General features: G+C 44.2%; 1 protein-coding gene across 3 annotated transcripts in view; it reads left to right on the top strand.

Moving 5' to 3' along the window:
• Positions 1-27780, top strand: part of TTLL4 (tubulin tyrosine ligase like 4) — a 1554536-nt gene that overhangs the window by 791239 nt on the left and 735517 nt on the right. For all 3 annotated transcript variants that reach the window (XM_069616870.1, XM_069616872.1, XM_069616871.1), the window contains 2 exons: positions 8376-8504; positions 10286-10408. In XM_069616870.1, the coding sequence (XP_069472971.1) occupies positions 8376-8504; positions 10286-10408 (252 nt within the window). The remainder of the gene's footprint in view (positions 1-8375; positions 8505-10285; positions 10409-27780) is intronic.

The raw sequence follows: 27780 nt of genomic DNA, 5'->3' as shown, positions 1-27780 counted from the left end.
AGTAGGAGGAGCATAGACCCCTTACACCTTCTCTCTTCTGTACTGTCACGCATCGGCAATGCTCCCGCACGGCAGAATGAAAAACCAGTGGGACCTCGACAGGTGAAGGATTTTGGGTACACTACATGTCGTGTTAGGGATAGTGTTAGTCATACCCATGTCGATGCCCGTTTTCGATCTTCGGGGAAAAAAATGTAATACTCTGTGGTTACCACTATATGTCGAACTATATGCACAGTGAAGGTGCCGGCGAGGAAGAAAACACCAGGCAGCACTCTGGAGGACACCGAAAAAAGGTGAGAAGTTGAGCGAGTTAAAACCACCTCACCGCAGCGAGCACCCGATCACTGCGTTCACATGGTGGAGGGGGAGAGACCCCCGCACCAGAGGGGAGCAAGGGGAGTGAAAAGGATTGCCCCAACCCAGGTCACAGGCTCACAGGACATAAGAAAAGGAATATTTTCTTAAAGCAAACATTTGTGAAGAGGCAGAAAGTCCAGTTATAATAATGAATCAAACTAAGTATAGACATTACGTCAAACCAAGAGAAGTGTTTTAAAAGGGGGTTGACCCTGGGAGAAAAATAAGAATGCGAGATTGGTGGAATCAGTCGAACCTGAAGAATACAAAGAGATGCAACTAGAACAAGCCCAGGAGAAGTCGGTGACATGGTAAGTGTGAACCATAGGAAGATATCAAACCAGATGGTAGAAGGGGATTAAGGAGCTATCACTTCATTTACACCAAATCAAAACTTTAATTTCTGGAACTTGAGACTTAGTGGGTGTTTGGAAAAACTATTTTGTGTTTTTGGACAAAGAGAATAATTAGTAAAGGCAAGAAATCTCTCTCGGATCGAGGAGCGGTCAAGATTACATGAACTCTAGAAGCAGGTTATACTGCTTTAAGATGTGTTCCTTTAGTGGTAGGGTCAGGTAGAAAATGGTTTGGATGGAAGACGTTGTTTTGATGAGCACCTTAGTATCATTTTGTTGGCACGGAATAGGGATAGAAAGGCATTTCTTAATTTTGACATTAATAAATCTCGTTTAACACAATGTCTTCTGGTCCGAGTCCTCCTTCTAGTCTGCCACAGTGTGTATATCATACCCCTTCGTCCCGTCCCCTTTCCTCCATACTGTATGGGCGCTCATCGCTAGGGACGGAAACAGAACCCCTAAAGATATTGAAAATATTGTCTTCCCCTTTAAATTTAGTTGTGCGTGGGGGCGTGGCCCTGGGAACATGCGCTCCCCTGACTCTGCCCACCGGCGCCACTCCCCAGTCCTCTTTTCCACGTTGATGGGAACAGGCCGCTTTCACCAGCGTTCTTGGGTTAGGCCTTCGGCCTTGCAATTCCACTCGCTCTTCCTCAGAGGAAGTTATTATTTTCTCTTTTCTCTAAAGCTGGTTACCCAAGCCTTCATTGCAGAGACTTTGTGCGGGGGAGACTGGATGTGCTCCTTGGATCTGAAGGATGCCTACCTTCACGTCCCGATCTGGGAATCCCATCGGTCCTTCACTTTCTGGATCATGGGTCTTCACTTTCAATACAGAGTTCTACCCTTTGGACTCAATTCGGCACAAGGGTTTTTACAGGGCTAATGAACGCGGTGGCAGCTCTACTCGGGGCGCAAGGCCACCACATTTATCCATGCCTCGACGACTGGCTAGTCGGGGCGGGCTCCCCCGATGCAGTGCATCACATGGGCTTCACGCTGATGCACACACTATACGATCTGGGATTTTCGATCAATCTCAAGAAGTCACAGTTGCTGCCCACGCAGACTGACATTTCTGGGTCTTATATGGGATAGGAGGACCGAGAGGATCTTTCCCTCAAAGGACAAGATCACAGCGATCAAGAGGGCCACAGGGCATTTCCTCAGCTGAGCAGTAACCTCAGCCTGGTGGTACCAACACCTGCTGGGATTAATGGCAGCATTCCTCTACGCGGTGCTGCATACGAGACTCGAGATGGAATCAGGAGAAGGGCTCTCAGGCGGAACCAGTCAGCATACCACAGCATCTCCACCAGGACCTAGTCTGGTGGGGTACAGACACCAAATCTGCTGGTAGGCAGGCCATACCGGCAGCCATTAACACAGATTACCATGATCACTGACTCGTCCCTGGAAGGATAAGGTGCTACCCTGGACAACCACAGCGTCCATGGAGTTTGGTCTCATCAGGAGCACATCAACTGGCTCGAGATGATGGCCATCTGGCTTACTCTAAAAGCTTTTCCGCCCATGGTCAGTAGCAGATCAGTCTGCATCCAAACAGACGGCTCAATCTGCATGTATTGCATCAACAAGCAGGGCAGTACCTGGTCCCAGCCTCTCTGCAGGCTTTCAATTGTCATCTGGGAGTGGGCACTGTCGAACAGTGTTCACTTGTCAGCGTCCCACCTTCCTGGGGAACTCAACCTGGAAGCGGACAGGCTCAGCAGGTTGGGGGATGGACCACTAAGAATGACAGTTGAACGAGGAAGTTCTCCAAGGGCTCTTCAGCAGGTGGAGGCCACCCTCAGGTGGACCTCTTTGCCACCAGTGCCAACAGGAGATGGCCTCAGTTTGTCTTGTGGCTGGAGCAGGAGCTTGTTTGGTGACGCATTGCATATCCCGTGGAACAACATGAGCGTGCCCCCCCCCCCCCCCCACTCCACTGGTTCACATCTGCAGGGTTAGCAAGTCTTGGAGCCTTTGGCTCATCTTGAAAGCGCCATTGTGGCCTGCAATACTGTGGTTCTCAGAACTTCTGTCTGGCGGATCAGCCCCCGGTACACCTCCCAGTGGGGCCAGCCCACTTACTCACCCAGCAGGGGGGGACCGTTCACCCTGCTCCACGGAAGTTAGCCCTCACAGCTTGGTTCCTGAACAGGTTACCCTGAAGCATCTGCACCTGTCACGGGATAACATTCATGGTGCTAGGAGCGACTCCACCAGGAGTCAGTACTGGAGCAAGTGTACCAGGTTCTGTCACTGGGCAGAAACAAAGAAAATGAATCCATTGACATGCTTGTTGAACAACGTTATGTCCTTTTCTGGGCATCTGAATCATCCATAGGGCCTGCAAGAACTCTGGTGATGACATCTTTTCGTCCTCCAACCTGGTGGTTAAGAGACACCTGGCTGGTTTAAGCAGGTTATATCTGCCTGTCAAATGTCTGCGACCTTAACGTGGTGCTGGGCGCCCTGGCGCACAAACCCTTTTGATCCCATGGCGTCAGTGGACATCAGGCTGGTTCCCATGAAGACGGCCCTACTGGTGGGCCTTATATCGCACGCCACATCAGCTAAATTCAGGCCCTGGTGGCCTCAGAGCCATATACATCATTTCATTGTGACAAGGTGGTGCTTAGAACGCACCCAGCCTTTCTTCCTAAGGTCGTTTCCTCCTTTCATGTGAAAGAGTGAGATCGTGCTCCCAGCATTCTTTGCAGACCCCAAAGGTTGAGGCTCAGGTCTTGCACTGTCTGGATGTCAGACGTGCTCTAAGATTTTACCTGGACAGGACTATTAAATCGGACGCCTTGTTCGTCACTTTTGGAGAATCAAAACCGGGCTGTCAAGCATCCAAGGCTTCCATAGCAGCGTGGATGGTAACGGCCATCAAGGAGGCGTATGAGGGGCAGCACAAGCCTTTGCCAGCAAATATGCACAACCACGCCATCAGAGGCAAGGCCACGGCTGTGGCTTTCCAAAGACACGTCCCATGGCAGACGATCAGCATGGTGGCTACGTGGGCTACCCCCTCTGCCTTTTGCAAGCACTACTGCTTGGATGCAAGTGCCAGCGTTGCATTTGGCCAGGCAGTTTTGGCGAACTTGTTTTCTTGAGGGGAAACTCTCCTCCCTGGGGCTGCATTCCATTGTGTTAGGCAAGATTGTGTGCAGTACCCTTTGGGTGCACTACAACAACCCTGACCTCCTGGCAATAGGAACCCAACCTTTGGCATAAGTCTGTACTACACAGGTTGGTAGCGTGGTGGAGCAGCCAGGCTTATCTCAAGAGGGGTCAATGTGAGCAGTAGGGGAGTTACAGAGATTCACAGTGACAAGTATCCAAATAAACCCTTATACTCCAACTTTTCTTGATTAAACAATTATTAAAAAGTTTGTATACGCCTTCTTCAGAAGGGAGCAATATAATAGCAACACAAATACCTTCAAAATACACACTTAGTTTTTCTAAATCAGCAAACGCTCATTTGGGATGACACACAGACACTTCCTACACCCTCAGGTGACTTAAATAGCTAGGACACTGGACATTAATATATCACTGTACATTTAGAGCAATACTGAGATGAGTGTCAAAGAAAAGAGTTATTGGAATAAAACAAGAGATCAGACAAAAATTCTGAAGCAGGTAAGTACTTTTTGAAACCCCAAATGCAAAGTAAGTTAACCCCTTCTTGGAAGGTAGACAAAACACAAAGTCGGAGGGAAGAAGAGTCCTTTAGGGAGCCAGGCCAGGCCAATGTTAATTGGGCAAAAGTCTAGTTGGACTGAAGCACTTCTCAGAGGTAAGTCTTGCACAATGTTTTAGAAGTCTTTGTAGAAATGAAGAAATCAAAGTAGGGCCATAAGATGTTTAGGCTTGTGAGGTAAAGAGGCTGTTAGTAACTCTACAGAAGCAACCAAGACAAGTCTCAACTGAGATCAAGTAAGGCTACACGACAAGAGGTAAGTTCTCTTAGACTGTACAGTACGTTTGGTTAGAAGAAAAGGGTGCATCTGACTTCTGTTTCTGGGCAGCTCTGCAGATCTGGGGTTCCTGGATCTGTCGTGGGGCAAGAGGGAGGATGTCTGGAGGACTCCTGCACTGCAGTGGGACAGTCAACGACTGCAACTGGCAATCTTCAAATCAGTGGCACTTTGCGGTTTCAGCTCCTCGTGATCCTCGCGAATAGCACCACCGTGGTTCCTGGCTGTCAAGATGGGCTTTCCTTGCATCTGGGGTCCAGCACTCTGTTGAGGTGGCTCAGGCTCAGTCACTCCTGCTTCCTGGCAGTCCGGAGGATCTTCCTGAATCTCTTGGCCAATTTAAAAGTGATGCACTGCGAATCTGGTGTTCCTCTCCCTGGCGCTTTGGTTCCTGCAGCAGCAAGAATTCACCGCTAGTTCCGAGAGGATGTCCAGACAAGTTCACTTTGGAGTTGATTGGTCCCACCAACTCAAGGGGAGAAGTCGTCCTTGCAGGGCTTCCCTAGTCGAAGCGAATTCGGAGCTTCAGCACAGCAGCAGGGCTTCACCGGGCAAACCAATGATCCAGGAGTTGCAGCAGGTGTCTCTTCCAAGTTGTTCTTCGGATTCCTTCATCCAGTGGTCGACTCTGCCTTCCTTCCAAGCCAAAAAGCCTTGCCTTTTATGCAGGTTTCTCCCATTCATTCCAGCCTAGCTGCCAGTCAAACAGCAGGGTGGCTGTTCTTGCCGGACAGCCAACCTGCCGGCCAATCACCTTTTGGGTGCATTCCTGTAACCAAGGGGATTAAGCACAGAGTTTCGGGCACCTCCCTCACTTCCTGCTCCTGCCAGACATACTGGAGCCAGAGGCGGGCTTGACTCGTGAATCTCGCCAAAGACAAAATGAACAAAGGGACCAAACCTGGTTTGGCGCGCAGAGTAAATCTCAAGAAGGACCTTTCCAAAAAGAAAAAAAAAATGACCGGGGCCATTTTGACAAAGAATGGCACCCTTGGGTGCTTTACTGCTGCTGTGAACGCATCCCGCGGTAAAGAGACACCACGGTAGTTGAAAGTAAACCACTGCCACCTGCCATTCATCGAGGAAAGGGTTACATAAAAATGTTAAATGAGAAACTCACCTTCACCTCACTGATGAGGCCCAACAAGGCTGAAACACGTGTATGGGGTTGCTGTTGGTACTCTTGTTCAGAAAGGAATTGCCATAGCATTTCGGTTCAGGACTGCCCATGTGGACGGGACAAAGACTGATATGCAAATGGATATTTCCCATCTGTGAAAGGTACAGTGAGCAAAAAGCAGATGGCTGCGAACTCTCAAAGTGGTTAATAATCACTGAACAGGTTATCATGCTGTGTTCTTTTGAGAGAGGGGCGCCTGCTACCTTTTTTGTATACATGAGTAACTAGACAAAAGGGGTACTAAGTAACCCCTCCAGCACCCTATTTTAAGATTGTGTGTGCTGAGTCTAGAAAGTTACAAATGAAAGTAAAGTCAGTTTCCCTTCACTGCTCTTGGAAACAGTAGTTATCCAAGAGGAAGGTATTTAAGACTGAAGATGTTGTGTGCCACAAAGTAAATGATGATGCCTATGGAGTTTGTCAGACTCCACAACCAAAAGAAAGAGTTCAAATTACAGAAAAAATATATGTGAGTGAGAAAAGGGGTGTCGCTCTCTCCAGGTTAAAATGAAAAAGTCCTAAAGTCCAGCAAAAGGGCTGGGGGTCTCTAAGGTAGAGAGGAATTAGCACATTTCTGAGAATTCTCCCGAACATGTTGTAATCACCCATACACTATGGAGGAAAGGGGGCATGACGTAGGAGTAATTATAAGTATTATAATACTGAAGTGACTAACATACTCCTAGTCCCCTTTTCTCCATATGTCCCACCATCCTTTCCCTGTAATAAACCTGTAATTCGGGAATTGTAATATTCTCAACACGTCAATGGGGACTGAGGAGTGGCGTCAGTGGGTGGAGTCAGGAGAGCGTATGCTTCCAGGGGCACGCTCCCACACGCATCTAAATTTAAAGGGGAAGACGATTTTTCTTTGGTGAAAGGTTCTGTTTCCGGCCCGACCGAGGGCCGCCCATACAGTATGGAGGAAAGGGGACTATGGACTATGAGTACGTTAGTCACTACAGTGAGTAATGTATAATTTGTAGAACTAGACCACTTGCACCCCACCTGAATCTAAGCCATACTGATCTGCTACCCTACGTTTTTTGGTTTTGGCTGTACTTGGTGCCTTCCTGTTCACCATAAAGTTGTCCTCACCACTCCTAGCATTGATTTTGGAAATCCATCTTAATAATGGAGTAAAGGGGACATGGCATAGGAATATGAAAGTTGATGTAATTGTATTCTAGATTTCTTGTCCCATTTTCTCTGTATAATCTGCCCAGCCTTCTTGCTAAACTTAACTAGAAGTAGAGTATTGCATTGGGGCATATGGAAAGTGAGTAGCCAAACTGAGCGAGTGCAGGTGGCTCTGCCTGCAGCAGCGTCCACACAAGCTGTATTACAAATCTTAAGTTGTGCAAAAAATTTGGTCCTGCCCCTGTGGTGGCCAATGTCCAACAAGTATAGAGGGAGTAGACTACAGACTAGGAGAAATTTCATCTTAATAGGGAACCCTGCTGCCCTCTTTAGGTTGGTTCTGCACTGCTCGCCCACAGCTATTAGTGAGTCAGGCAAAGCATAAGGATCAACTGTTGCTTAGTTTTCAAGGTGACCACCCACCCACACACTAAACATTGGGTTGAGCCAAACATACCCACACCATGTGCATGTCCTACTAGAAATGGGATCCTGCATACTTTTCTGAACTTCACTCCCAGTACAGAGTTAGAACTTTGGTTGTCAACACACCTGTCGAAAGCAATTAATTTGGCCAAAACATTAAAATAGCTTCTTACCAGTCGAGTCCATTCTGATAGGAAATTCCTGTAGGCCAAGTCTTAAGTAAATAGTATTTGTTGGGTATTTGCTCACCACCAGTCTGTTTGCTCAATATATTTGAAGGTGGTTTAAAGTCTCGTTGGTCTTTGGGTCTTTATTTGTGTATACTTCTGTGCGATTCCTGATGATGCACAACCTTGGGTTTTTGCTGTTAGGTTTTTTCTTTCCATGCAGATCTGGCTTCGCTATTTGTTGCTTTTGAATCTTTTGCAATTGTGATGCCAGCGTTCCCATGAGGCTGCCTTATAACGTTTTAGGCTTGGTTTTGTCCAGCTACTGTTTCCTTTACAAAGCACTTCGGATAAGTAGCATCAGCTTTAAGTTCTCTTATCTCCACTAATTGGTCGGTTTTCTGATGTTATCAGGAGAGAAGTCCAAATTTGCCTTTGCCTTGCTTTCCCATCCATCTCATTTGACAGTTTGGTTTATGAGAAAAATAAATTGACGACATACACGATTTGTCATATCTTCGTAGTACATTTTACATATTGTCATGTCTTCCTGATGCATCCTTACCATAGATAATGTGCAGTTCTCTGAAGGATCTGAATAATCTTTGGATGAATTATGCAACATATTTCTGTGCGTCAGTTTCCTTTTAACAGCCGTTTGGCTATACAAAAGCCTGCTGATGTTCTTGCTTAGATTTGAAATGAAGTGAATGATTGCCAATTGAAGAACCTTTAAACTATACCTCCCCAGATACCTGCACAAACCCTACCTCATCAGCGGGAGCAAGTTTGACCTACGGATTTATGTTTACGTCACATCATTCGATCCCCTCCGTGTGTACCTGTTTACAGATGGACTGGTGCGATTCGCCAGCTGCAAGTACGTTTTGAAATGTTGATGTTGGGTCATAACTTGGCAAATGTTTTACTAATGTGGTGCCAGCACATCTCTCAGATGGGCAGGGAAAGGGTTCTCGCTAGGAGGACATGACAATGGATTTTATATTTTCTTGGAGTACATTAAAACAGTTGCTTAACTGAAATACTGCTTTCATGTTTGTGCTATACATAAATATGCATTCAAGAAGTGACCTGTAATAGAGAACAGTGCATTCGTATGAGTTTTACTCTGCAATTTCCAGTTCAATCCAACATTTTAAATAGTTTTCCACCTACATAGTTCTGTATGTCTCCATGTTTTCTTAGTCCTAGTTTCTCACTTATAAAGTAAATTGCCATGTTATCCTCTCAAAGCAGTTCTGTTGTAGCGATCAACATAAAGGTCTTTATTGCGAGTTTGCGGTATTGGCAATGCTAATTCCTCCAAACGGTATTGTTAACGTTTTTTTTCCACTGGATTATGAGTGGTGGTTAGTCCTTAAGACTTCATTGGGGAAATGGATGAATTTCCTTAGATTCACTGGAGGAAATTATTTTTATTAAGCAGTTCCTGTATACATATGTTTGAGGTATTGCCCCCTTATGGGTTTGCAACTCCTAATCGGGAGGATTGAAGAAATTGGAGGCAATTCTTTTAACTTTACTTATTCAATTCACTTCAGCCTTGTAATGTATCCCGAAGCCCTGATAAACGGGAACTAAACCTAGCTCCATGAGCGGGATCTACTCTTGGTGTACCCAGAGCAAGACGCTTCTCCAGGCAGAGAGTGACGGTGTAGATCTCTGTCCTCGGCTGGGGCCCCCCCCTTTGGAATTGCCGCCCTGTGCCTCCCGAACTTGAGCAAGACCACCTAAGGTTCAGGAAGCAACTAAAGACATTCCTCCCAACCACTTAGGGACTGTATCTGCAACCCTATGGCCCCCTAACTATCTGCACGTATGAGCCACCTCCCTGGTTGCACTTATGAATTCCTTTGCACTCTCTCCTCCCACTTGCCCCATGGCACTTCTTCCTTTCCATCCTCCCGCACTTACGCAATCTGAATGACACAAGGCCTAGTAAGATTGTTGTTTAGTCCTCTTTGTCTACTCTTCCTTGTCGTGCCTAGAAACACTTGTGTACAGGCGCCCTTTTTCCATTGAGTAGTTATGGACTACTTTGTTTTTTAGTTCATTTAAGTGGACTGCAAACTAAATGGAATACTTTCTAACGGTTTCTTTTAAAATATGTCCCACTAAAATGGTAGTGAATGGTTCTGTTCTGCATATGATCCCCCTCCTGACTGAGGTGATACCCAAGTTATCTTAATGATAATGCATGGTTTCATATTAAAACATTTTTTAATGAAAGATGTTAATATGCACTTTTTGTTAATTTTGGATGCTTATAAAAATTGACGTATAATACAGAGCTCTCTATGGCCATGTGTGAAAAGGCCCCCCATGTCCTGTTTTTTCCCATTGCATTCTGGGACTTGTAGTTTTTCTTTCCCAATTGAAATTTGGGCAAACAAAAACATGCCGGAATGTCATTCCTGCGCATGGATACTGGATATTTAAGTGCCCTGTGTAATGCCCTATAAATGTATTTGCATAGCACCACTTGGCTTGCATTAAGGAGTAGCTAAATGGTTGTCTTGTGTTAAGAAAAGCAGTAGCCAAATAGCCTGTGTGTTGTCTCCCAATCGACCTACAATAAAATCCTTGGAGAAAATGAAAAAAGATTGTAAACCTCTTCCCTTTACATTTGTCCTCCTGCAGGTACTCCTCTTCCATGAAGAGCCTGGGCAACAAATTTATGCACTTGACCAACTACAGTGTGAATAAGAAGAATAGCGAGTACAAATCGAATGCTGATGAGACTGCTTGCCAAGGACACAAATGGTAATCTCAATGCACAAATTGGCACTGTTGGGTTTGATTTGTGGTCCCCTTGGACGTTTTGACTAGGGGAATATATGGTGCTGCTCTTAAATATTTTTTCCCAGTGCATCCCATCCAGCTCTTGCTGAGGGCATCACTATAACCTTTGTGCATTGGAGACCCTTATGTCTCCCAAGGTGGAGCGCTGCCACAAAGACTCCCCTTTGTCTGAGCGGTGTTACTCACCTAGGGAGAGACTGCCCATGTTCTGATGGTAGAGCAAGTCTTGGCTGCACCATGTGTCGCCATTTTAACAAAAGTTAGCCTTTTTTGCTCCATAACAGAGCCCTAAAATGGCAGCTCGGTTTTGTTTCAATCCATTAGCCTAGCAGTAGTACGTACTTGTGCTTTGTGAAGGATTTGTGATTATTACGACCCCCAGAATTCCGACTGCCGAAAAGGCTGACTTTAAAAAAAGGTTTTAAAACCCCCTTTACACCACATATATATGCGGGGGGAGAACCCCCACATACTATTAATATATCCCATATCTCCCCCCGCCCCACATATATATATATATATATATATATATATATATGTATATATATATATATATATATATATATGTGGGATAAGGGGGGTTGAAAAGAGTCAGCATTTCGGGAGTCGGAAATCTGAGGCTGACATTTTGTGCCTATAACCTTTGTGTAGAGACCGGGAATGTCCCTATATGGTCTGTTCCTGCACCAGCTCAAACAAAGAGCTCTCAGAGCTTTAGGTGGGTGGCCTGGAGATGAAACCTGGAAATCCTCTACAATTAATATCACCGAGTATTGGCTGGTTACAGAATGTGGGCTGGTATATGCATGCTTTCTTGGAGGATGAGGTGAAACTCGCGCCTGGCATAGAAATGAAAGCAGCTGCCAATGGGTTAAAATTTAACCCTGCAAAATCAAATTCGAATCCTCCAAAACCTAAGAGGAAAAAATGGAGGCTCCAAAAAGAAGCCGCAGTGGTACCTCGGGGGAGACATTTTCAAATGTGTGAACCAAACCCAATACTTGGGCATGTGGATTAACAGCAGTATCTGCGACGCTCCATGGGTGGAAAAGGCCAAAGCGAAATTCAAACATCTATCTGCCGAAGGCCTGGCAATAAACAGAAAATATGGCAAATTTTCTCTAAAGCCAACAGTGGACTTTTATAAACAAAAAGTCGTGCCTGCCCTCATTCATGGAGCTGAAAGCATACTGGGCTGCTTATATTGCCTATGGGACTTGTTTGAAAATACATTCTTGCGAAAGGTGCTATGGCTTCCTAAAGTCCAATCCGACAGCATGTAGTCAATATGAGCTGGGGCTCACTTCTATTAATGCAAGTGTGGCTTGGAACATGCTGTCGTACAGAAAAATTGATGAAAATCGGCCCCCACAATTTGACATCCTGCATAATCCAAGAGGCAAGAGAGATGAAACAATCCTATGTGATTGGGCTGACTGGTGTGAAAATGTTCTCGATTATCTTAACACTGACAACATCACACTATTGGTAAATCCAAGCTCGGTCAAAAAAAACTTTACCTTCAGGATTGGGTAAATACTGTTGATCTGATATCACACCACAGACTAATACAAAAATGTCGCCCCAGAGTCAAAAGCTCATAATAAGTTACCTAGTTACTTGGAGAGGTTTCCAGGCAATCGTCCAAGAACCTTATTCATGAAATTTCGGTCAAACCTATTTGGAACCAAAGAAACACGCCGCCTAAGAGAAAATAATCCAACGGACGACTTGAAAGGCAGACTGTGTAACAGTGTGGATGAAACTCTGAAACACTTAATTGTATTCTGCCGACACTCAAAACTCTGAGAATTAAGCATTTGGAAGTGTCTATATCAGAAAGGCCGTCTATGTGCGGTGAAGATTGGTGGTTGTTGCTCGCACAGGGAGTAAAATAACTAACCTTCTTCCTAGCGCAAGTGCATGACCTGCTAATACAAGACGATCTACAGCCAAAATCTTGAACAATGTGAAAAACAGTAAAAGGGTCTCACTTGCTTTTCCATGAAATGTAAAGTTAGATGGCTAAAGATGAATTGGTGACCCTAAATGATATATGATTTGATATGTTGAGAAATTGATGATGTGTAGATGCATTTTAAAAGTTTGTAATAAACTATACAAAACCTTTTAAAAAGCAAGGATTTAGCACACCTGTACCTTGTCAACACTGGTATTTGATTGCCAAAGCACCAGGAATTGGGAGGACTAAACCTAGCAAGGCAACTAAAGCCTCTCATGTGACCTGAAGGGAGCCTGTGTGGCACCTTTTCCCCTTCATCACGCTGACGGTTTTCTCCATCTCTTCAATGCGTTTACATTCCCCTGGAATTCCTGGGTCTGCCTGTGTGGCATGTCCCAGGAACGGGAACACCATTACTTTTGAGTTCTGGCATGGCTGTCACTGCACCCTTTGTCACCTGGACAGTGAAGCAGGGACTTGTTACCATCCCTCTGGTGTGGGTACTGCCAGTGGCTTGTCTTGCAGTGATTGTGCAGAACTGTAACCTCAGGCACTGGTCATAGCCACCAGTTTGCAATTTGTTCTGAAGCTTCTGCCAATACCCTCTCCATGGTTTATCCATCTGTGAAAGCCTCAAGGTCTCTTGGCCATGCCTCTGGAACCGGGGTCTTCTGTTGGTGACCTGGTCCCTCCAGTTGTGAATCACTACCACTGTCTGCAAAGTATGTGCGCATCCCCAGGACTTTCCACAATGAGACTTCATACTTTATATTCTCTATCATTTGGATCCCTGTTCTACACCTGAGGTCTTGGCTCCGTTCCTATAGGCGTGTGGTCTTTTGATGCAGACCCTGCACATTTGGCATCAAAATGCAAAATGTTTTACTGCTGTTGCAGGAGCTCGCCTCTGCAAACAAAAAGTATGTGCTACTTTGAACTTTATTCAGCAACAAGATTCTTTGGGGTCCTCCAACTCATGTTGGGATCTTGGTTCCATCTATTCAGTGATGGACTCAGTTGCAGACCTCTTCCTGCCACTTGGACTACAACTCCTCAGCTGCTTGTATATGACATCTCTAATATGTTGACCATGTCATATGGGGTAATAGTTTGATGTAAAGTGGACTTGTTGAACACACGTCTGCCAATTGTGTGTGTGGCTTTGTAAGGAAAATGGAAGGGTAATGGGATAGAGGGGTGGAAGCAGGTGCAACACCTGAGGTGTTTATGAGTGCTGATCTAGTTCTATGCCATAAGCACACAACCTGTGCGCAGTGAGTGTTCAGGTGGATTTCTAAAATCAACCCTGGGGGGAAGATTTTTTATTATCTTTGTTTTTGGTTTATATAAACCTTTACAAAGAATTTCAAACAAGAATACAATAAAAGATTACAAAAGTACAAAACGTATTGTATAAAAACTGTAAAAGAGCAGCATACGCGATTACATATTAATACACTTGTTTCCAGATAGTAGATAGAACTTGGATTGTCATAAGCAGATAAAAACACCTTGTCAGATCTTGAGAATATTATCAAGCCAAAACATCACTACCAAATATTTAAAATTTCTTACTGATTGTGTTAAGACACTTAGGCATAGACATATTCATACTAAATCACATATAACTCTCAAATATTCGTTAATACGGATTTTTAAAATCGTGGAGTTACCATGGAGCATCTCGTACCACAGATTAACTCTATTCACATTAGAAATATCATTTACAAAGGCTGAGAAGTATTCAATTCTGTGTTGCAGAAGTTCCAGACATATCAATAATAAATGCATTAATGATTCGATAACCCCATTTACTTTGCAGTGTCTGCAGAACTTAATTTCCACATCGTTTCTGTTCCTTATGTTCTGGATTTCATGCGTATTTAAAACGAAATCTCGTTGTCAAATTTCTAAAAACTCTGGATGGATATTTTTCAATATATTTCTCGGGAGCTGGTTTCCACTTCCAAAAAGATATTGCTTGTGAGTACAAATGAGAATTTAAGATTACCACGTTATTTTCCAACCAATCCGATGCTTACAATAATTTTTTAACCTTACCCGATTCTTTGAGAATCTCCATTGATAGACCTAGATCACATAGTATTTTGGCACATTCTCTTTTAAGGTCTGACATAAGTACACCTTCTAAATCTGTCCTCAAATAGTAATACAACGTGTTTATGTCCGACACAAGACATTTACGTAGTAGCGATAGCTTCTTCCAGTACATAATACTCTTGAGAGGGCAGGCCCAGGTCATAACGTATCATTTACATTGTTATACATTTAGGGATGTGGCGTAAAACCTTTCGCCACACTTGAGCTTCAATTATTTTCAAGCAAGGTACCAAGTCTTCTGAATAAAAGTCCAATAAAACCATATGACAAACGTGGGATTGCTTTTGTACGATAAAATAATATACATGGGATTAATGTAAATCTCCCATATCTTCTCTCCACTATTTTCATCTGATTCGCAATAACAGAAGCTTTTAATTCAAGATTGTTTCTCGTGAAGCCAAGTGTGTGTGTACTGGTATAGGTATAACCCAAATATTTCAACACAAGTTGATTTGTTAACTTTACGCCACCACAAGACACCGAAAAGAAATCATGTTTTGTAGATTTTATACCTGTGTAGAATATTACTGTTTTATTTGGATTTATCAACAGTTTTTTATCTTTTATGAAGTCTACGAATGCTGTGATCGTTCTTTGCAAGCCAACCTTCTTTCCATCGAATAAAAGAAATTAATCCGCGTACGCGATCCACTTTATTCTAATTCTACCTATTTTCGGTGAGGCTAGTCCACTAGAATTCAAAAACGTTCCAGCTTTGGATACATGCTGCCAATCTACATCCCTGTCTTAAACCCTTATGGGTTAAAATTTGTTCCGATAGTAAACCTCTGTTATTGAGTCGCACCCTCATTACTGTGTTTTGAGTATAGAGATATTAACAGCTCTAATAAACTTTTTTCTATGCCCAGATCGAATAGCGTCTTCCATAAGATGTTCCTATCGACCATGTCGAACGCAATGGAACGGTCCATTGAAGCGAAGTATAGGGGTTACTTATCTTTCACTCTAGCCTTGCTTTGCAAGTTAGCTACGATTAATCCACCCATGTCTGTACCCATTGACTGTCTGAATCCTATTCGTCTTATATCCAGTATATTATTAGCTTTTATCCATTTGTTTAGTTCCTCTAAGACTATTGCTGCAAATATCTTAGATTCAACATCAGTCAACATAATGGGTCGATAATTCAGTGGATTTAGGCGATTTCCTTTTTTAAATATCAGTATAACGTGTGACATTTCCAGGAATTAGGGATTTTCTTCTCGCTCATAATGACACTAAACATACAGTTCAATAAGCCCGCCCACATTGCTACATTATGTTTCATTGTGACATATGAAAGATTATTAGGACCTGGAGTGGTCGAAGCCTTAACCTTCTTTAGTTGACTGGAGATATTCTTGACCGAGATGTTCAATGACCACTCCTGGTTACTAATATATAGATCTGGCCGATAAACATCGGGGTACTTATACAGTTTCTCAAAATATTCAACCCAAATGTTTCCAGCTATTGGGTTCATTGTCAACTGCAACTGGGTTACTTCAAGTGCCGTTAATAATGGACCCTATGTTCCTGGAGTTTTCACTCTCTATAGTGGAAAGCATTGCTTCTCCGTCTTTTTGGGCCATAGTTGATCGATGTGACAGAAGCCAGTTTCTAAAAGTTTGTTTGCAATACTTAATTTTACAACGCAAATCAACTGGATTTAAGTTTAACTTCTTTAGATTGCGCAATTCTTTCCTTAAATGTGCCTTTCTCTCTTTTACTTCTATGTCAAAGGTATGAGTGCATGTTTTTCATAACGTTAGCTTTTTCTAACAGTTGAGAAACACATGTCGTAAAAGATTCCCCCGAATAGGTTATTTTCCTCTCTAGCGGATGAGTTGAATAATCATGAAACATCAGAGTATTTATCTTGTCTATATTGCCTGGAGTCAACTTAACCTTGGTACCTGCAACATTGACTGTGACATTCTCCACACAGAAAGCCTCGCCTTTCTTTACTTTTAACCATGGGAATTATGTTGATATCATTGCATGGTTGCTTTCGTAAAGACTATTCACTTTCAAGGTACACAAATCTACCTGGAAAGGATTATTCACAAATATGTAATGCAGGATCGAATTGAGACCTCGTGCTTTACATGTATATATAATTTTGAAAAAAACAGATGTTGCAGCCAATGTCGGCTTGAGTTCCTATCTAGAGCGAAGCCTTTGTGCCTCTCTGGTTCCTTTCTCAGATGGCCAAGGGTCTGCACCAGGGGTGCCTGTATTGTGGCTGCAGCAATATATGTACAATTCCGAGAAATAAAGTTGGTACCCTTTAGTGCGCTCCTTGGGAAGAATTACTCAATCACTTGGTTATGTTAATTCCAATTTATTTATTCAGTATAGGTTCTGGATACTCCATACACTTAAAGTTTCAATAAACAAACTTTGTCTCCCAAATTGTCTCCCAACACGTGTTTCCCCATGACTTTAGCCACGGTTCCTCAGGGGAGATTCCTTGTCATGTTTCTCATAATTCTGATTCAGTATTGATTGGTATTCAATTTTCTCTCTCATCGGCTCTCTATTTGTCTTCCTTTTGTTCTTTTTCCCTTTTTTCTTTTTTTCTTTTTTTTTTTTTCCTTTTTTTTCTTGTGTGTAGATTCTTGTGGATTCAAAGATGTTCCTTTCTCTCGGTACGATTGCCTCTGTGCGTCCGTGGTTCCCGGGGTACCAACTTTATTTCTCGGAAATGTATATATAATGTTGTACATTTGCTGCATGCCCCAACTGAGCATGAATTCCACCCATAAGCTCCCTCTGTATGCTTTATTAGAAAGAAGCTCCCACACTCTCAGAACCTGTTGATGCCATGATCCATGATGCCTCGCTATTATCCAAATTGCAATCCGCATTCAGGTCTCCTGAAAGCAACAGTGCACCACCCGTATAAACATCCAGCCAATCACTTATCTTTTGGTTTAACGAGTAAAACAGGTATAAAAGCTGTTAATTTTTGGCAGCATTCCAATAGATATTCCTCAACATAATATCAATATTCCCACTTTATGTTGACAATTTGAAAGTACCAATGATTGCACAATCATCAACAACTGTTCAGGGACCATTGTGATATTGGTTTCTGACCGGTAAGCCAGTGTGAGTCTGCCACTAGGACGACCAAGGGGTTCTTTCTTCGCCTTCAAATGTATTACTCCGTATCCGTCCCACAGCAGATTACCGGTCGCCCAAGTCTCTTGTAGTAGTACAAAATCATGCTCTTCCAACAATTTTACAATTTTAGTATTGGCAATCAAGTGAGAGCAACCCCTAGTGTTCCATGATATAAGGCTGTATGTTTTCTTGCTAAAGTGGATCCTTCATAGATTTTAATTTTTCAATGGATTCCCTTAATGACAAAGCCAGCCATCTCCATTCCTGCATATCAGACAATTGGGACCTAACTTCGACCATGGACACCATGCCACCCTCCATACCGGCAGGGGCCTGGGACTCACTTGTTTTTATTTATTGGTTTATAGTGATAATACTGAATAAAAAAATCTCGAAAACAAAAGGCCGTAAAAAAAAATATCGAATTTTTTTTGACGTTTTTTCTCGAAATGGGGGGGTTCCTCCCAACCCCCTTTTTTTCTATTTTTTTTATTTTAACTTTTTTTTTTTTACTTACCTGACCCCAAAAACACATATAAATAAATAAATAAATAATTCGATATTTTTTTTTCGAGATTTTGTATTCGAGATTTTTGCAGTTCGAGATTTTATTTTCGGTATTTTGACCGACCACCGTTTTTATTACCTGATTAGCAGTGTGCTTTGAGTAACCTTCAGTCTTATTAGGAGCGACAGTGTTGTTAATTACTTCTTGGAATTCCATTACATCAAAACCCCTTTTTTGCAGAGCTCCAACCTCCTTCAGTAGTAACGCCCTCACCAAAGGGGAAGTTATTATTAGCCTAACATAATCATATCTTTCCTTATGGATAAAATCGACAAGCTGGATGTCTGCAGATGTTATCAAACTCAATTCATCAATATCTCTAAATAGGTTTAGTAAATAATGCCTATTTAGGGATCTCGGGCCTCCTTCATCAAATATATAATAAATCACAAGGCTTGGTTCTTTTGGATATACTGGGCGACTAAGATTTAGTGTATCAATCCTCTTGCTACTGTTATCCCAAGTATTCTAATCAGATGATATTTTATACTCCTGCCCTTCATATGATTTCCTAGGATCGTCTATTATACCCTTGTTTTGGAACTCTCTTATCGAGGCTGCTTCAGGCAATCTGCTGTTTGAGCTTTGACCGCTTGAGTTGTTCACACCCTCATTTTTCCCCTTAGAAAAACCTGCTAAGCTTGGTAGGAGTTGTTTAGCATTGTTCAGTTTTTGGTTCAAAATATCTTCAATGATACTGCTGTCAACTGCGTGTCCTTAACCACAATTTCGTCCTGAATCTCTAAAATATCCCCATTTGGGGTTGTAACTACATCATGCTTTTTTTGAGGTGACGAAGGCCGCGAGTCCTTAGATTTTATGCTGGCAATCGCATTCAGCTGAGAATCCACAGACACAGCCCCACACAACTTTCCCTTGTCACAATTCTTTCCATTTGCATGATGTATATTGTATTCTATATTTTGATCAACCGGGACCCCATGACACATAGCATCTGCAGACTCCGGGGCAATGAGCGTATTGGGTCTAGATGGAGCATCCGGATTCTTAAAAATGTCAAATATGTCTTGAACCCCCTCTTTCTAAGGCACGTAGATTGCTATCTATTCTGTTAGAGGTTGCTTTGTTTTTCAGCACTTCAGATAACATAGATGTGCCTTTAGTATATTCTGAGTGTGCGAAATTACCCGTTTCTGCTATTATGGGGGCTACCGTTTTCATGAGGGGGACAGTAGGGGCAGGAACTTTTGTTTTGCTAATGACAACATCTTTAACTGTGCTGGCATTATCATGGCGATCTGTCCAAGCATCACGTATATCAAGGGTTCTCATGAATTTGCGAGACGAGATGAGACTAACCTTTACTTGTTTGGCCTGTTTTTCTCTTTTTTTGACGACATTTCAACAAATGTGCTATTCTCTTCTTCACTTATTAGTGTTACACCATCAGATGTATCATCGCCCGCGCTGAGGCCACTTACAACTGTTTCTGTGGTGTTATCCATAGCAATTCCAGGCGCTGCACCTAGAACAACCTTTGGCTTATTGGCTTCCGAGGCAAACACATTTATATTTGCTTCCCCACTAGCTTCTAAAAGATTTTGCACGTGTTTTGCCTCGACCCGGCTTTTAACATACATTTCTGTGAGCATCTCGGGTAATGCTGTAAAGGCTAACACCAATTCGTTAAGCAGTCTTGTATGTGTTTTCATTTCAGATAACATCAATGAATGTAACACTTTACAACATGGCTCTGCAGCCGAATGCGGGTTAGCACTAATGGGCTTTGGAACTGTAACAGCATCATGAAATAGACTTTGATCCAGATGCTGTGACAGGGCCAACAGAGAAATCTCGCCTGTGACAAATATTGGCGGGGTGTCTGCATAAAGGAAGCTCTCGTTCAGTTTGGTGTTTTTACAGACGAACTCGGCTTCCTGACTCGCAACATCAGTGTTGCCTTCTTCGGCAAACAGTGATTGAGAGCTTTCTGACAACTGGACATCATTTACAACGGCCTCTGGGCCATTAAGCATTTTCTGCTCCAGCGAGCATTGTTGAGCACAATCCATCGACGACTCCTCAAGGCTGGGTGTATCAGATAAAGGACACTGCGGCCGCACGAGCCACACTCATTCTGGTTGCCATGTGTGCTATGGACACTGCTACGGAATCATGTTTACCCTTTACATTTTTTTAAGTGCTCATGACTTGCTAATATAATTATGCTCAGACGATGTCGCTTTCAAAAAACATTACACGTCTGAAAATACATAGAGGGTGAACATACAGGAGCAACTCGTGTAAAACTTACCAACACACAGTTATAGATTAACAGAGTAATGACGCCCAACAGACCAAATGGACTCAACAGGCCACTTCCAAGGCCACTTCGCATGGGCGCGACGCGGGCGATTTTATAAAAATACGATGTTGGGGGCGTGGCCATAATGTCAGTTTGAAGTAATACAGCAGGTCACACAGATGTTTTCTTCACATCTCGGACTTCATTACACGAGCAGCAGGACCAACAGACTCAACAGGCCACTTCTCATGGGAAGATTTTAGGGTGCCACCCTAGTTATGTGGAGTCTGAAAGGTTAGCCCAAAACCCAATCCCGGTTTCTGATGTTTGTTAATCTGCGTAGAATCACATGCTGTTCATATAATCCGACATCTAGTGGTAATCGCAGAGTATTGCATCTTTCTTTCGAGGATTGAAAGGGGGCGTCAGTATGGGCGTGTTAGGTAGAATTCTCAGAAATGTGCTTATTCCCTCCACCTTAGATACCCCCAGCAACTTTGCTGGATTTTGAGGACTTGATTTTTTTTAACCTGGACAGAGAGACCCTTTTTCCCCTCTCAAGTATTTTAATGTGATTTTGAACAGTGTTTCTTTTGGTTGTGGAGTCTTGACAAACTCCATGGGCATCATCTTTTACATTGTCACACAGCACCTTCAGTGCAGTGGCACAGGGAAGTCTTTCAGATTTCCCAAAGGTTTGAATTCCTTCTCTTGGATAAACTACTGTTTCCCAGAGCAGTAAAGTGGAATTGACTTTACTTAAATTTGTAACTTTCTAGACCCAGCACACACTATCTTACAATAGGGTGCTGGAGGGGTTACTTAATATCCCCTTTGTGGAGCTTTGCATGTAACATTTTTGTTACCCTTTCCTCGATGAATGGCTGGTGGCAGTGGTTTCATTTTAACTACCGTGGTGTACGTTTACCGCGGCCTTCGTTCGCAGCTGCAGTAAAGGCACCCAAGGGTGGCATTTTTGTCAAAATGGCCCCAGTCTTTTTTCGCCATTTCTTTGTGGAAAGGTCCTTCTTGAGATTTACTCTGCGCGCCAAACATGGTTTGTTCGCTTTGCCTTTGGTGGGATTCACAAGTGTAGCCCGCCTCTGGCTCCAGGGTGTCTGGGGTGGGCAGGAAGTGAGGGAGTTGCCCGAAAATCCCTGTGCTTGGTCTCCTAGGAGACCCAAATGCACTCTGTCGTGATTGGCCGGCTAACTGTTGGACAAGGACAGCCACCCTCCTGGGTGACTGACAGCTGGGCTGGAATGAATGGGAGAGGGCTAAATAAAAGGCGAGGCTTTTGGCTTGGAAGGCAGAGTCAACCACTGGACGAAGGAACCGAAGAGGACGCCTGCTGCAACTCCTGGATTGCCCTGTGAAGCCCTGCTGCTGTGCTGAAAGTCCAAATTCGTATCGACAGAGAAGCGCCTGCAAGGATGACTTCTCCCCTTGAGTTGGTGGGACCAATCGACTCCAAATTAAGCCACCTGGACATTCTCTCTGAGCTGGCTGCATTTCCACAGAGTTGCTGCTGGAAACCGAAACGCCAGATGAAAACCAGATTGTGTGCGTTGCTTTTAAGTTGGCTAAGAGCTCCAGGAAGAACCTCCGGACTCCCATGAAGCAGGATTGACCGAGCCTGAGCCGCCTCAACAGTTTGTTACCCCAGAAGCAAGGAAAGTCCATCTTGACGGCCAGAAACCGCAGTGTTGCTATTTGCGGGAGTCACAAGGAGCTGAAACACTGAAGTGCCACTTGTTGGAAAGATTGCCGGTTGCGAGTGGTGACCGTACCATTGCAGTGCTGGAGTCCCCAGAAGTCCTCCCTCTTGTCCCCATGACTGAGGCCCATGAACAGTGAGATCTGCAGAGCTGCACAGGAACAGGAGCCATCTGATCCTCTTTTTCATCAATACAAAGGTACTGTAAAATCTTAGAGAACTTAACTCTCATTGTAGAGTTGCTTGCATCTTCTACAACTCACAAGTCTAAACAGCTTGTGGCCCTACATCTGATTCTTCTTTTCATCAGACTTCTAAAACATTGTGCCAAGAGTTTTGTACTTACCTACCAGAAGTGCTTCAGCCCATGTAAGACTTTTGCCCGTTTACTTGGCTTAACCTTTTATACTAAATGACTCTGCTTAGGGAATCCAAAAGTATTTGCCTGCTAAGAATATTTGTGATCTCTTGTTTGTTCTAATAACCTTTCCCTTTGACCAAGTTCTAAGAGTGTTCTAAATGCGAACAGTAAGATGTTAATGTCCCCAGCACCGTAGCTATTGAAGTCATCTGAGGGTGTAGGTTGTGACGGTGGGCCATACCAAAAGGGTCTTTACTGATTTAGAAACAGTGTGTAGTTTTGAAGTGTATTTGTATGTTATTATTGGTCCCTTCTGAAGAAGGCTTATTCTTACTGACTGATAACTACATTAATAATTGTTTATTCAAGAAACCTTGTGTGTTTATTTGAATACTTGGCACTGTGAATCTGTGTAAATCCTCTACAGCTCACATTGGCCCCTCTTGAGATAAGCCTGGCTGCTCAACACGCTACCAACCTGTGTAGTACAAGCTTATACCAAAGGTTGGGTTCCTATTGCCAGGAGATCAGTGGTGTTGTAGTGCACCCAAAGGGTACCGCATACATAGTTGCCTAACAGGGCATGCCTCTAACACTATCCCTAACGTGACGTGTAGTGTACCCAAAATCCCTCATGCATCGAGGTCCTTCGGATTATTTTCTTCCGCCCAACTAGTTGGTCGCCTTATGCGGAGCTCGAAAGATATATTGCAAGTTTAGACACTTTTGTCCCATGACCAATGGTCGTCTAGTCTTCGACACCCATCTTCAACTACTTCTCGGACACCTATGCGGAAGACGCCCACGGCTTTCGCGACTAAAGCATCGGTCGACGCTGTAGATCACGTGGCCTCGGCCCTCCAGCCAGGCCTATATAGTAGGGAGAGTGGGGCCCCGGGGTTTGATTCTCTGAGAGTGCACTTCCTTTTCCCCTTTCTGGTCTGGCTGCCGCCCTTTACCTCTGCTATGGAAAGGACTCCATTTAAGTTTTGTCCTTAATGGAAAATGCAATAGGTGCTTCCCTCGTGATCACGACAGTCCTACAAACTTTTTCAGCTATTGTTTCAGCTAACTGACCAAAAAGCATGCCCTTTCGTCGAGAGGGGTATTCTGAAGGGTCCGAGCCCCTCTCTACGGCTTTCTCGAAGTCCCTTCCTTCGAGGGACCCTTTTCCTCCTGGGGAGCTTTTCGCCCCTCCAGACCCCCCTGTTTCATCCCTGTGGATCAGAGTGAGGTTTGAGAATTACATGGACAAACAATCACAGTTTGTAGACTTTTCAGAAAAGTTTATCATGCCCAAGAGACTTAGGGAGGAGGAGTCCTGCCGTATTTCACCAAAGGTGCAGAAGCTTTCAAGCCAGATTTACTCACCAAGAAGTTTTTGAGTTATCGGACCCAGAAGAGGTATACAAGGATCCTGATTGGTCATAAAGACACTCTGTTTGGGCAGGACATACTTGATCAGTGCCCAGATTGGGGTCAAGATCAGTCTACAGAGGAAGCACCGTGGCTTTCCCCCACTCCTGACCCAGATGCCATCTGTCTGGATCCTTCCTCCACGCCTCCACATAGGCAGACACCGCCTATTGACAATCAGATGGCTTTTAATGCAATCCTGAAAAGGGCTGCAGACCATTTCCAGGAATCTGTTAAAGACACTGACTTTGTTGAGGACATTCTGAAGGAAAAAAAAAACACAAGTCGGGAAATCCCCCCTGCTAAATTCCATCAAAAAGCGCCTCGCACCTTCTTTGGTGTTCTCTTACCTTTCAAGGGCACCTTCGGGTTGAGAAGCTGTTTCATCCCTCTCCTTCTGACCCCTTGTACATTTGAAGGCATGCCACTCCAGACACCCTGGTTGTTACTAACACCAGGAAGAGGGCTGGGGTGCCACGGTCTACTGCAGAAACACCCCCTGATAAAAACTGCAAAAAAACAGTACGCCCTTGGTAAACGCAGCACCACTTCAGCGGCATATTTGACAAGAATTGCTAATACTACCCTTCTTATGAGTTATAGTGATGTGCAGTGGAACCTGCTTCAGGAAGGCCTCCAAAAAGTCCCTGATCCTGTGCAATCACGCCTACTGGCGATTGACTCTGAAGGTAAACAGGTGACCCACACCATCCTAGAAAATATGTTGGATGTAGCCGAGATGGCGGGGCGTACTCTGGCCCAGAGTACTCTTCTCAAAAGGCATGCCTGGCTAAAGAACTCGGGATTTAAGCCGGAGACTTATGCCTCTCTAATAAACAAGCCTGTAGAAGACACAAATTTGTTTGGCAAGGCTGTAGACAACGCCTTGGAGACGGCAAAAAAAGAGCACAAGCTTCTTAAGTCTCTCAATCAGATCACTGCTAGACCTTAACAACGGGGAGGGGCTAACTCTCGCCATTCCTTTTGGGGCCAGTCGTTTTCCCAAAATCCACACGGCCGGTATGGCGCAGGAGATACCGCATGGTCCTCCGGACAAGGCTCAGCTGGCAATACCAGCAGAGAGGATAATGAATAGGCAAGGTTATAGGCAGGTACTCCACCCTAAGAGGCTTCCCGGCCTCTGCTTCCAAATGACTCGCCAGTCTGGGTCCCCTCCCATGCCTCCCTGGTCGGGGGTCGTTTAACATCTTTTCTTCGCACATGTAAGGGGATCACTTCAGACCAGTGGGTGCTCAAGACAGTCACCCACGGTTATTGTTTAGAGTTCCACCGGCCACCTCAATACTGTCCACCAGGAAGCAGACACCTATCACCAGCACACCTGCAGATTTTGCTGGAAGAGGTGCAGATCCTTCAGGAAAAGGGCACCATAGAAGTCGTCCCCATTCATCAGGTAAACAAGGGTATTTATTCAGTGTATTTCCTTGTACCCAAAAAGGATCTCACCATCATGCGCCCTGTGTTAGACTTGCGCCCAGCGAACAAATTTGTCAAGCTGCCAAACTTCAGAATGACAACATTGCAGGAAGTAATCCCACTGTTGACGCACATGGATTACATGGCAACATTGCATATGAAAGGTGCATACTTTCATATTTCAATGTTGCCAGCACACAGAAAGTACCCAAGGTTCATGATCGAGAACAAGCACTATTGGTTCAAGGTTCTTCCCTTCGGCATTGCCTCAGCCACAAGGGTGTTTACAAAGGTACTGGCAGTATTAGCGTCTCATCTGCGCAGGCAGTCCATTCCAGTCTATCCTTACCCTGACGACTGGCTAATAACAGGGGATTTGTACTGAACATGCCTATCAAATACCCAGAAGGCCGTATATCTCCTCTTCAGTCTGGGATTCTCGATCAACAAGAAAAGGTCCAGCCTAGACCCCCCAGCCAAGTCGAGCAATTTCTGGGGGCTCTAATTCGGACCAAAGAACGGCTCATCTTTCCCTCCAAGCGGGTTCAAAACCTGCTGTTCCAGATCCCTCACTATGTAGCCACTCCCGAGGTGACCATACGCAAAGCCATGCGACTGTTGGGGACGATGGCCTCCTGCATTTATCTAGTCCCACACGCACGTTTGTGCATGCGCCCCATGCAGGAGTGGCTCTCGAGCCAATTATGTCAGGCCAACAGACAATGGGACGATCTAGTGGTTGTCTCAGCAGCCCTCGTTCTCTCTGCAGTGGTGGTCAAGGGAAAACCTCTTGCAGGTGAAAACCTTCACCATCCCCGCAGTAGAAACCGCTCTCACCATGGACGCATCTCTGACGGGGTTGGGGGGGCTCACCTCCTTCATCAGACGCACAGCGTTTGGTCCCAAGCAGTGACATCCAACCACATAAACCTTTTGGAACTGCTAGCAGTGTTCAAAGCCTTGAAGGCTTTTCAAACACACCTCCAGGGAAAGACTGTCCTAATCCTCGCGGACAGTACCACGGCCATGTATTACCTGAACAAGCAAGGGGGTACTCACTCTCAAGGGCTATCCAAACTGTCACAGAGCATATGGAAATGGGCTTTCAAACACAAGATGTTCCTCCTGTCAAACTTCTGGCGGACGTGCTCAGCAGAGACTTCCCACTACCTGTAGAGTACGAGTGGCAATTGCACAAAGACATTGTTCTCAGCGTCTTTCCAGACTGGTGGTGCCCAGAGATCGCCTTGTTTGCGACTCTGGAGAACACATAATGGCCAGATTACGCCTCCAGGTACCTGCAGAACAGCTCCAAGGGGAATGTTTCTGGATAACATGGTCATGGAAATTTGACTATGCTCCCCCCGCACCCTCGATTCCTCTGCTCAACAAGATAGTGCACAAGATGCACCAGGAACCAGTCAAGATGATTTTGGTGGCTCTGATGTGGGACCGCCAACCTTGGTTCTCTCATTTTATGGCAATGTCAGTCTCACCTGCGAGGAAGCTGCCATACCTGTACAACATGCTGTCACAAGATTGGGGGGTGGGGGGAAACACTTCATCATGCCCGCAAACTCTCAATTTAGCAGCCTGGCTCCTGAGGTTATAGAGTTCGGCACCTTCAACGCCCTCAAAGATGTATGGACATACTTGGAGAAGCTCAAAAACCTAACGCAAGACATTGCTACTCCAGCAAATGGAAACGCTTTTATTTTCTGGTGCAATGCCAAGAGCATCATCATATTGAATGCTCACCAACACATATTGTCCTGTACTTGACTTACCTATTAGACTCGGGCTTGTTTTTCAATTCCTTAAAAGTCCACTTAGCTGTACTTTCAGCTTACACCACGTCCTAGAAGGTTTTGTGGTGGAAAATTCCAGTAATCCAGACTTTTATGGAGTGGGTTAAAAGACTTCATTCCCCTATCTCCAACCCAGCTCCCGGATGGGACCTGACCGTTATACGGACTAGACTAATGGGATCTCCCTTTGAACCTATGCATAAGGCTAGCCTTAACACAAAGTACAATGCCCTCTGGCAATGTCTAACAAGGTTTTCAAACAAGACAATTTTTCAATGGATCTAAAAAAAAAAAATACTTCTTGTTTATTGTTTAGCAAAATGTTGTTTATAATAATCAAAAAGTGATGAATTCAAAATTACATGGGTAATTCACCTGAACCAACACTTATTTACAATACTGATTAACAATGCAAGTTTGACATTGCTAGCCTACCATTTATCAAACACAGCTGCTACATTCACACCACTCTTACATGCAACACACAACCATGACATAACCAATCCTCAAAGAACACAAGCTAAAATCCTAGAGTTGTAACTTA

Source organism: Ambystoma mexicanum, chromosome 9 (genome assembly GCF_040938575.1).
Source record: "Ambystoma mexicanum isolate Mex_15411 chromosome 9, UKY_AmexF1_1, whole genome shotgun sequence".
NCBI classification, from domain to species: Eukaryota; Metazoa; Chordata; class Amphibia; order Caudata; family Ambystomatidae; genus Ambystoma; species Ambystoma mexicanum.
This window is presented reverse-complemented; position numbering and strand designations above follow the sequence as displayed.